Consider the following 12120-nt stretch of genomic DNA (forward strand, 5'->3'; position numbering starts at 1 on the left):
ACCCAGGAACGGGGATACATCATTGCACTTTTTCTCGAACACTTTTTTGATTACTTTTTAAACACAGTACTTCACTCGGCCGTGACCCTTCTTGAGTAGTCAGTCGACACATCAAGCTGCAATGTTCCGGCTCTAATGGCAGGGACAGACTGTAAGAAATATGGGTTCTGTGCATTGTGGGCCAACAGAACCTGACGTGCCACACATCAGCGGTGCCTGTGGATGAGCTCCCCCCCCTTCACTCTGAAGTGCTCTGAGAGCACGAGATGGAAGGCACTATATAAAAAGCATTCCGCTCCGTTTAGGGCAGATCCGTGCCCCCGGGGTGGCGGGGGGCCCAGAGCATATGGAGGGGTGTGAGAGAGAGTGCGTTTTGGCAGACGGAGGGGGACTCTCCTGCACGGGACAGAAGGCTGGGGAGATGGTGCCGGAGCGGCCACTGTAGCTGCAGCGCTGCTCGCGCCCCTCCGGGAGATTTTGGGAGGCACGGCATCGCCGTGGCAGCAGGGCTGGAGAAGCGCACGCCTGCCTCAACGCCAGGGGGAGGCGCTGACCGGCTGACGTGACAACCCCCCCCCCCCCCCCCCCCCCCAGCACATGCAAGAGACCCCTCTTTCATCTATCGATTCTTCTCGGAAGAATGCCTTTCTTCCGTAGCCAGGATACTGGATCTGTGTGTCTCCCTCCCTTCCTTTTTTAATGACTCTGCTCTGGAGCTGAAGCCTCAACTACAGCTGGGGCAGGGGCGTCTGGCTTTGCTCCGGGCGCCTGTATGCCCACCCCCCCCCCCACCCCCCTAGCGTGTTTCCCACCGCCGGCCCGTCCCTGGCACAGCTCCAGGGCGGGTGCTGCTGTAGCGGGAGCAGGCTAATTGCGTCCCTGGGCGGCGCAGGTAATGAGATGTTTGGAGAGCCCTGGCTGGGCCGCACGCTGCTGGACGCGGGGCCGGACCGCGGCCTGCCCGCAGGTGTCTTTCTCCAGCGATTAGCGCGCCGCCGCCTGATCCCCGACTCGCGGGAACGGTCGTGTCCCCACATCGCCGCATGCATGTCCCCACATCGCCGCGTGCGTGTCCTCCACATCATCGCGTGCGTGTCTCGCCGACGTGCTCCACGCTTCGCTACGAGCAGGAGGCAGCCGTGGCCGAGCGCTTTAAGGGACCACCACCGCTCTTCAGAAAAGTCCCACTCGCTGGCTACTTTCTGTTGTGAACTGTGCAAAAACGGGGTTGTTTAGACACTAACAGTGAGAAATGGACGGCACAGATTGAGTATTCAGGTGCTAATCGGTCGCCTTAAAACTGTGCTGGGGGTGAAAAACTAACTGCGCTAAAAATGAGTCCCCAGAATGGTCCGTTAACCTGTGGCTCTTAGCGTACGCAGAGCACCGCTTTCTCAAGAAGACTGCCTGCTGTAAAATGTGGAGAACAGACAGCTTGTAAACACACCTAACCAATGAAAAAAGCACCTTGAGCACTCCGCACTAGCACTTGAGCACTTGAGCACTAGCATTCCTGAGTGAAGCACACATTTAAAGAGGCTTGCTGATGAAAGGGGAGGTAGGAAAGGAATGATTATGGCCTTGAATTGGTGAAAAAATAAATGCGGCCTAATAAAAAGCAAAAACTGAGTGAGGCACACACAGAAAAGCCTTCATTTTAGCACCGAAATCACAAAGGAAAACGTAAAGTCTTAAACCACCAATAGCAGGAAATGAGGTGGGAAATGTTTTTGACAACAGGAAAAGCTAATATCCAACTCTGGCAGTGATACATTTCCCTTTTCCATGGCTATGCCACTAATGAAGACGAAGGCCTTTTATAAGTTAAACTTTCATGTTTTGTACTTAGACCAGTCGGTTCTCTTTGGAAACATTCCCCGCTGTTTTCCTTGTTGAGGGAACCTCAGTTCGCATTAGGGAACATTCAGAGACTGAACCACCTTATTGGGGGCCTGCCGCTCTCTGGTGGGGGAGCTTACATGCACACGTGTGCCGTGTTCACGGTCAGTGCGCGAAGCGTGTGCGTGTGCGCAATCACACGGCTGCCGTCCTCACCTTCGGTCATGGTCTGGAAGTACATCTTGCCGCTGTAGCGTCCGAACCCGGCCACGGTCCTGGCCCGCACCTGGAAGACGTAGATGGCCCCCGGTTTGAGGCCTCGGATGACCGCCGTGTTGGTCTGGCTCTTCACCGTGGAGGAGTTGTATTCGGTCTGGTCCTGAGAGGAACACGCGATGACATTTAAAGGCCGGCACAAGAACGACCCATACAGAGCCCTACAGGGGCAACCAGTGAAAGGAACACCGCAGAACACAGCAGTACTGACCAATGAAACCAACGCTGTGATAACCGTAACCGCAGAGATCACCGCGTGCGTCAGTACAGTACTTAACATCCGTCGGGGAGATGGCCACACCTGGTAGGAAATTACATTGCCATGGAGATGATCCATCTGTCAATAATTACCATTACCATGGAGATATCCACATCCAGGAATTTATGAGTCACGTGGCGGGCTGATTAGGGAGGTAATTATAAACACTAATAGTCAGAATGGTAATTATAAGCACTAATAGGCATCGCAGCCAAAGCGGCGGTTGACTAATCAGCCAAACGGGCCCCAGCAGCCTCCCCAGCAGTTGTCGTGAGCTGGAATTAGACGGCTCTGGAGGGAGGCGCTGGCAGTTTTGGGTCAGGCCAGATGAGTCTGTTTCAGGGGCGCAGACGGCGCTCCGTCGTTTCGGCGCGGCGCAGACATTCCCCGCAAAGCGGGAGCACCGCGGAGCCGCACTCGCTCGCTCATTACCGAGCGCCCGCTGAGAGGGGCTGACGCGCGCTCTGACAGAATGTACGCGGCGGCGTCTGAGGGCCGCACGAGGTGCAGGGGTGTGTGTGTGTGTGTGTGTGTCTGTGTCTGTCTGCGTGTGCCTCTGTGTGTGTGTACTCGCCCCTTCCATAAATATATATTTTTATTTGCATGAAAGCCCCCCAGCCTAGCAGCTGTTTGAGTCCACAGCCATGTACGTTTGCTGTCACTAATCTTGACTGAAGGGAAGAGACGAAGCTCTAGGTCTGCTTGGAACTGAGTGCCTGTAAACAGACACAGAGCAGCAAAGATGTTATCTCTCAAACAGAATAAGATGAGAGATCTGCTTCGTTTGGTCTGCAGCTGTCAGCACAACTCTTAGATAAAAACTTGCTGCGTTTAAATCGCGGATTAGCTGAGAGTCAGAAATAGGATGGAGGAGCCAGGCCTAAGGTAATTTGGGTCCTTGTTCTGGCTGTGTGGGGGTGATGTGTATCTGAAAATGGGTACAGGGCACGTACCTTCTCATAGTACTGGAGCTCATAGTCCAGAATGACCCCGTTGGGTTGGTCGGGCTGGGACCAGGACAGCGTGATGCTGTCCACAGTACGGCTGACCTGGTGCATGATGGACACGGCGGACGGAGCTGTGGGAGAGAGAAAGACAATTAAAACAGAAATCTGAGATGGACCTCAAAGTGCCAGAATTTCTGTGGTATGTAAGTGCACAACGTGATGTAGCTCCCAGAAGAGATCTGAACTCAGAGCCCATTACGTTAGAGCAGGGGTGACCAACTCCTGTCCAGTCCTGGATGGCCGCAGTGCCTGCTGGTTTTCGATGCGTTTCAGCACGAGTGATTAACTGAAGTCTCTGATTGGTTAAAGAGTCCACACACCTCGTTCTCAATACCCTGAATGGCTGCTGATTAAAAAGGAAACAACGAATGCCTGCAGACACTGCGGCCCTCCAGGACCGGAGTCTGAGACCTCCGCGGTAGAGCAACGTGGCTCTGTAGAAAAGAGAGGAAAGCATGTGGCTGAATTTCACTCGTTTCGACCAGACGTGTCAGAGGCTTGCGCTCGGCTCTCTGATACACACATTATGCACACAGCGCGCATGTATTCACATTTGATCTGCAGTCAAACGCAGATGCAGACACGCACACATGGCCGCACACCAACAAATATTTCATTTCTTCATTATCGTTGAATGAGCAAATTCATTCCACAGCCTTGCGCAAAGAACAGCAAAGAGTCAGTCAGAAATAAAGAGGCAGTACTATAGAGCGCATGGAAAACGTGGGACCCTACAAAACTATTACCAGGAAACTGTTAGCTACAACTACAACGTGCTCAAGCAAAAACAAAGCCCTTTTATTCTGCATTCACGGTGCGTGAAAAGCTTACACGGTGCAAGCTGTGGTATCGACGGTCTGAAAACAATTTTTCACCGCAGCCAAAAAAAAAAGGGCTCTGAATCTAAATGGGTGACGTGCACACACACACACGTGCACACAAAAAATCTCCTGTAGTAGGACTTGGAGAGTTCCACCCTCGTCTTGTCCGGGTAATCGATCTGCGCTGCCCGAAGCTCGAGTGTCAGAGCAAAGTGTTTGGCAGCGCTCACTTTCAAGGCCGAGGCCTCGGATTTTAAGAGGAAGAACAAATTTGTGGTGCAAACTCAAATTTTGCAGTCACACAAAAAAACCTGATGCAATTTGCTGGTGCCGCAAATATGCAATGCACAAAATTGAGATTTTGTTTTGGCTTTCTAATTTTGTATTTGCGGTTTGCTTTACAGCATCTTTTTTTGTGTAGAAGGCAGTTTTAATGTACAACAGTAAAATTCATTCAAGTACAATAAGAGTTACTATACAGTAAGAGTTATAGTAAGATTTTGTGGATTATAGTGTTTATTTTGATCATAAACACAGTAATAATGTAGTGCAAATAAGCCAAATCAAAAAGTGGCAGTTTTGTCATGGGGAAGGGGGTGGGTCAGATGTCAAAAGCAAGTCAAGTGGTAGCAAAAAATGTCACCATGTATCATGTGGTTCTTCATTCAGCACAAGGTCAGAGTGCCTCTCGTGTTACCCATAATGCCTTGCGAGAGGCCAAACCCTTGGGAAGTTCACGAGGGGAGCTGTTGTCTAGTGCGCATGATTACAGTCAACAGTCCAAGGAAAGATACCTGTGTGTGGCTGTGAATCCAGAGGGGAGTATAGCTGACAAACACCAAGCCAAATGCTTTACGATGGTGTGCACAGGAGATGGAGCCAACTGTTAAGAGATAACTGAGTAGTTTTATGCTGGCCCTGGCCCTCAATGCCCAGCAGACACTGTGAAACATTACATGATATAGAGCTTTCAATCTGGACTTCATTTCCCAGTAGCATCTCCGTGAAAAATGTGATGCCGTGCCCACTGAATAAACCCTGAGAGTTACATCAGATGGTCCCTGGGCCCATAAAGCATATGTTCAAAGGTTCTGCAGCAGAGTGTGAGCGGCGTGAAGAACGCCCCCAGGGCCTTCCACCTTTCTGCCAACATCTAAGGATCTAGACCAGACACTGCCTCTGGCCCATAAGATATACGAGAGCAATCCCTCCACTGTCACAGTAGAAGCATTTTACTGGCCCGATGCGCAATTTGCTTGCAGTGCATCACGCAACAGTTTCATAGAATTTACTCATTACGCACACGTGCAGGAAAGAAATAACTTACACATTCATACTTGTACATTATACGTTTCAGCTATCGCAAAGCGTACTTGTACAGTGCACCGGTAATTTTTCAGGAAGTGTTTATAAGGTCATCTGAATGGGTCCAAGTTGCTTTTGAGCACGTCTTCGGGCCGACGCGGTGGTTCTCACACGCGTGCACCCTCCCTCTCTGCTCTAAGAATCTGTTTACTGTCATCCAGCCATCCGCCCTGTCGAATTGCAGACATACAGCAAGAAAAATGGCAGCCACGGGACGCTAGCTACTATACAGCAGAAATCACATGAGTGCATTATCACTGCTATTCCTCTCCGCACGGGAGAATATATACAAAAACATTTTCTTAGTCTTTACTGCCGCAGCCTGCGAAGGCGCCTCCTGGGTCAGCAATAGCACTTCGTCTTCCAGAGAGCTAACGAGAGCGAGCGGAGCGTAGCGCGCCGAGTGACTGCTGGAATCCGGTGCTCCGGGGCTACGATCCAGCAGGTTTCCCTCCTCTCTTTATAAGACCGCCATTTTGGAGCCAGGGAGAGAAACCTAAACTGATTAGATCACCAAAATGATCTGTGCGGGGGGAAAAAAAAGGCCGTCGAGCGCCTGGCAGGAAGGCGAGCTCGCAGACCCCGCGGCCGTCTGGGACATGGGAGCGCCTCGCGGTCCGGGGAGGAGACGCCCCAAAGGAAACGGGAGCCCTTCGGACCCGGGGGCCGGGGGCCGGGGGCCGGGCGGCCCTTTGAGGGAGAGCTGCCCCGCCCTGCTCTCATCTGCGCTGGATTATCGCCCAGACCGACGCTACTGCGGGGCGAGAGGCTCCCAGGACTGCAGTCGTGAGCCTGGCATGCAGACCTCGCCAGCTTTCGATCGCAGATGCCCGTGAGTATCAGGCTGCCACATGCTCTCTGTGCACGCGGCCCATTTACATGAAGCACCGCCATTCATCCACGCTCCGTACGGAGTACCAGCCCCAGGGGCACACACAGACACACACAGCATATGTTTTGATGCATTAAAGATGGACAGCTGCCAGTAGGAAATCTGCTCAGGCTGATTCCTGCGGTCCTTCCAGCAGAAAGACCACTTCCTGACTTGTGCACAGTAACAGACTCCCCAGACCCCACATCCTAACGGCAAGAAAGTGGCAATGTGCAACTTTTTGATCGATCAATACCAACAATGCTGGGTCTGACCCCGTGAGACGCATCTAGCTTACATGCGCCACAGCGTCCGCCTACCAGGCGCAGCCATCTCATTCGTCCTGCTTTGAGTAAAGGAACGCAGGGGCTTAGCAGAGCAGCGACGGCATTGGCCGTTCCCCTTTTAGCGCGATGGCGATAATGGCGGTTAATGACATCGTGCGGCGTCCCAGCTGTCACGGTGCGGTAATGGAACGGACTCACAGCGAGGCGGCGGCCATTTCCCTGGCAGAATCAGGACGTTCGCGCGCACGGTTCACAGGGAAGAGCCCCAAACAGGGAGACGTGCGGAGGAATCCGGTTCGCCGCCAGCGGAACTTGGAGGGAAACGCGTGCATGTGTCGCGCTGATATACGTTAGGGAAAATACAGCCAAGGCTTGAAAAATGATTTGGGACGTGAGACTACCTCCCACCTCCCTTTTTCTCTTTTTGACGGACAGTAACAGGAATCACGTGACATGTTTCTCTTCATCATGCACCCCGCACACAGAAACGTGTGCCAGTTCTCTGTATGTGCATGCATTTTATTTTTATTTTTATCATTTTTAAGATAGTAGTAAAGTTCCTAATATGACCTTGACCCACTGGTTTTCAGAGAATGGGTCAGCCAACTAAGCCCACTATCTGACGACAGCCAAATGATGACACTGCTAAAAAGGTGGCAAAGCAAGCCCAGCAAAGCGCACAAAACCAACAGAATTTGCACATGAATACACAAAGTGGCTGGCAGCACCATTCAAAGATTTTTGGTCATTACATACTTAGTCTCTAATTAAATGAGAATACCAATGACTGACACTTTTTATTTAAGGATTTAAAAAAAAAAACTAAGACAAGACTAAGAAATCAAACATGTACAGACCAACAAAATCAAAATTCAGGCTTTAGTTACAATGAGACTATAAAACACTAATGCACAGTAAGAAAGCACTGTGAAATGAAGTGCAACAAACACAGCAGTTAAAAAAACCTGAGAACATATGGTTTTTTATCCTTAAATAAAAAAAAAAATGGAAAGAAGATAAACAATGAAATAAAGTATTTGAACCAATCCCATTCTCACTGGTGATTAGAAAGAACAAAAAATCCTTTGCAATCCTATATTACAGATCAGGTGTGAAAGGATAAGACCGTCCAATCAGGGCAGACATTATGTGCCTGAAGACATCCCTGTTACTAAGCTACGGCAACTACAAACCGCGGGAGGTGCGGCAAAAATGTTCAATCTGGGATAGTTCTCTGACATCTGGAATCCAGAACTAATAACCCACATCTTTAAGGGTGGAGACAGATTTGATCCAAACAACTATTGGGGCATTAGTTTAAAATGTAATCCAGGGACAGTTTTCTGCAGCAGAATAGAAGAAACAGATCTTGCGCTTCTCTAATGGGCACAGGGCTTCACAAGTAGGGCTTCACAAAATGTATTTTCACCAACTACAGTTCCCATTTCAGACTCTACACATTCTACTCGATCGTTACATGGCGCTAAATAATTAAGAGGGGAATTCACATTGACAATGAAAACCGAAATTACTCTTTCAATAAATGATTCAACCCGTCGCGCCTTACGGCTGCAAAGTGTGGGGTCCGCTAACTGAACAAATTCAGAAATATGTCCAATCACATCCCAGGCTAATGCAGGCTGTTCTGAGAGCGCCAAATCGTAGTCGTCAAGACAAAGCAATGCTTTCTTTTCAGACGAAAAAAAAAATCTAATAAATAATGAGAAATGTTCTTCTCCAGGGAGAGACAGAGAGAGCACTGGAACAGGGTGAGGCCAGAGCTTCAGTGAAAGCTGGATGTATAAAAAACTGTCTTATGTGCAGTCTTGCAATCTACATTAGGACTTGGCAGCCCTGTGATCCATTCTAGCATGACAGTGTGTAAATGGGAAGCAGAGCAGTGCTGGGGTATAGAAGAAAGCCCAGAGTCGCAGAGTATCCCTCCCTTGTCAGAGAGCATCCAGTGACTTCCGTGATCAACAAAAGAAGAGATTTACGGAGTCATTTTCCAGTCATTTAAATCTCCACCAATTTAACGCTGCATCCAAGGAACATCGCTTGGCCTTGCAAACGCTCAAAAGCAATTTCCTGAACCCTGATCCGTCTCATTCAATCTCTCTACCCAGTCAGTAAATAAATAACCCCTTGCTGCTATTGTTCTGTCCAGGGCCTTTCTGTTCCAGCGCTGTCCCGCTCATTCAGGGCGTGTTGCCCCCTCTCACTCCCTACAGCCCATTCAGCCCATCTCCCTCCTTCTGTTCCACGCTCCTGGCCCTTCAGCCTGGGTTTCTCTAACCGTGATTGGCCAGGAGAGGCGTACAGACGATCATCACAGAGGCATGATTGGAAGAAAGAGGAATGGGAGCAGTCATTGGTGGAACAGCACACAGACATACATGCATGTGCACATACACACACACACACACACACACACACACACACAGCTGCAGTTTTTGCTATCCTGAAAAAGCCATTGGCATTTCAAAGGCAGTCCCCTCTTGCCTTACTCTGATTTTTCCAGAGGCCTCTCCTTGCCCCCTGGAGAGTCCAACTTGTAAAACATGCAGGAGAAGCGATTGCGTTTAATGACATTAAAGACGCGTGGGGGGGAAATAAAGCTGCCAGAGCCCAGAGATCACTGCAGGGCTACATCAGCCTGCTCGGGGACTCAAATCCCACCCACTCCATAAACGAAACCTGCAAAGTCCTCCGGACATCACTGGGGTCAGTGCCTTTTAATGCTCAAACTATTCCACCGTCACATGACTCATTTCATCCGAAGTTTAAAGAAGACGGTAAGGGGCGCAGTTCTTCGGCTGAAGACGAAGGTACACGGTGTTACGCTCCGTCCTATTCAGATAACACACAAGCCCAGTCTTTCCCTAAACAAGCAGGATTCTTCCCGCTGTTAGTACTCCTGATTTACGAGACGTGCCGCCAGCGCACTTAAGGGGGGAGAGCCTGTGTTCTGCATGCACTCTGAGCACGCTGGCCCAAAACCAGGCTGGCAGCCCTCCCCGATCCCCATCTGTGATAGATTTTTGGGTTGTTTCATCTCGAGAGAGTTTCCAAAGTAGTCAAGCTAGACTGTTAAGATTTCAGTTCCTCAAGCTTTAAACCGTTCTCACTACGGGGAGGAAAAAAAAAATTTCACACAATATGCAAATTCCGCAACAGTAAATTCAGAGGCTTACACAGTTGTCAAATGCTTATCACTGAGACGATTATTTCTAATCCAAACCACCCCATAGCAGCGATAATTTCTGAAGCCTTCAGAACGACGTACGAGGTCCCAGTCTATGTTTTATTTATTCTTAGATTAAGGAAGCGTCAAGGAATTTATTCATGCTGTTTCTTTCTCGTTTTTCCAACGCCGCGGCTGGTTTAGAAATGGGGCTCGGAGCAAAACCTCCATAGCGAATTTCTCTTCAGCATCAACAAACTTAACGGTTCAAACCGCCAAGCTGAGAGGATGAGGTGAGCGCAGGCCCTGGCAGTAAGTTTCCGTTTGCAGGGTCTGGCCACGGGGACCTGGGAGAAGAGGGCAGGTGATGGAGAACTCGGCCTTATCGTAGCTGACGCTCTGTACGGCTCATTTGGAGGCTGCCCGTTAGCACACAAGCCCCCTTTCCCCCCCAAAGACTTATTCAGAGCCAGGCTCCATCGGTCTCTCATTACTCACTGGGCTGATTCAGATCAGATGGTGCTATCATGCTACCCCTGCACTGCATTTCCACCAACCACAGGCTCAGGAGGAGAGCCAGGAGGAGACGTGCTAACAGCTACAACCGGCCCTTCTCTAATGCTCAGCAGCCATTAGGAGCCACCAAACATCCAGCCGCGGTAGGAGGACAGAAACAAATGGGAACACATGCATTCAGAGCAAAATCTGTTTATTTAAAAGATACAAAATACATTATCCTGAGCATGTATCCCTGCAGTATCACAGTATCTATGAAGGAAATCATATTTCTGGAAAAAAAAAATGAATAGATTGCTCACTAAGGGAAAACTTTGAGCTCACATTTCAGCAGTGGATATCTCAAATGTGCTGAGCAAAACTTTAATAAACGTTTGAATACAGCCATGTGAGATTCAGGATGTCTGATATCAGCAATAACTTTTATGAGTGCTATACGGAAGGTTTGCTTTATCAGACAGCCTAATTAGCATATAGCTTTATGCATGCAGTTATTAAGGCTTTCTCTGCACATGGCAGCAGTAGATATCTCAAATGTACTGAAAAAAGGGGTACAGGGGTACAGTCTGCCTGGTGTGTGTGTGTGTGTGTCGTCAGCTGCGGTCGGCCCTTGCATGCACAAGGTGTCAGGACCCCGTCGGTCAGTCCGTCAAGCCAATCAGTGTGAAGTAGAGTTTCGACGTGGAGAAGGGGAGTGGGGCGGAAGTGGAAGACTAGAACAAGGCTGCTGTCTCTGCAGCAGGGCTTTCAAACCACAGTGATCAGCTTGTCGATTATTTCTTTGCTTTGTTATGTGTCTGTCTTATTACATTTCAGTAGCTACTTCCCTAGTTTGACAACTTGTGTTTACTTGTGTCGAAGAATCACAGAGTAATCATTAGCCGCTCTGCAACCGAGATGCAGTCTCTGTAGCTCGTATTCTGCTGCTGAATCAGCGGAGTTACTAACTCTTCTAACACGTGAAACTCGGTAGGAAACAACTGGGAGAAAGTCACAAATTCCAGAAGGCACACTGTGCTTGTCGCTGTAGCAACCTTAACCCGCATGCTTTCTGTGTGCCAGTCAGCGCTGTGTGACCACTTCCTCAGAGAGTTGGGACAGATCACTCGACCAGTGCTGATGAGACCCCGCAATCCCCCATCCCCCCCAGCTGTATGAGAATTATGGCTGTCAGATAAAACAGGGATTCAGGTACAATTCACATAAATATCACTACTAATTTTGAACCGAGAGCCACCTTCTCCATGCTATTGTTCAGTACTACAGTTGCAATGTTTTAATCTTTAAAATCCCAAATCTGAACCATAAAAATAGGATGTTTAAGGAGCATTTATGGTCAAACTGATTTTATTTCAGGAATTAATCCATTTTATTCGTGAGGGTGAAATTCACCTCCCCAGACTTGTGGTTTGGCCCTACATTTGAGCAACAGAACTAAACGAAAATCACTAGTGGGTGATTTTATCTTTAAAAAAAGAAGTAATGCTTCCCTAAATGTGCTCTTCAAAGATATTGGGAAACACAAAGGAGAGCTAGCTAATGGGCTCTGTACACAGCTGTACTGAAGAAATACACCCTCAATCTACCTTATCTGACTTCATCTTATCTCAAATCCACCACTGATCATGCTTAATTTTATATGATGTAAATCAACGCTTTTCCCAACAGCTTGCGACAAACAGCAATAACTGAAGA

The 12120-nt window shown here is 49.0% G+C and overlaps 1 protein-coding gene across 6 annotated transcripts in view; it reads right to left on the reverse strand.

Annotated features, from left to right (window-relative positions):
• Nucleotides 1-12120, reverse strand: part of LOC118211777 (ephrin type-B receptor 2) — a 127222-nt gene that overhangs the window by 12694 nt on the left and 102408 nt on the right. For all 6 annotated transcript variants that reach the window (XM_035389232.1, XM_035389229.1, XM_035389227.1 and 3 more), the window contains exons 6-7: nucleotides 3328-3452; nucleotides 2056-2218 (exon numbers count right to left, since the gene is read on the reverse strand). In XM_035389232.1, the coding sequence (XP_035245123.1) occupies nucleotides 2056-2218; nucleotides 3328-3452 (288 nt within the window). The remainder of the gene's footprint in view (nucleotides 1-2055; nucleotides 2219-3327; nucleotides 3453-12120) is intronic.

The sequence above is a fragment of the Anguilla anguilla genome, chromosome 13 (assembly GCF_013347855.1).
Source record: "Anguilla anguilla isolate fAngAng1 chromosome 13, fAngAng1.pri, whole genome shotgun sequence".
NCBI lineage: Eukaryota > Metazoa > Chordata > Actinopteri > Anguilliformes > Anguillidae > Anguilla > Anguilla anguilla.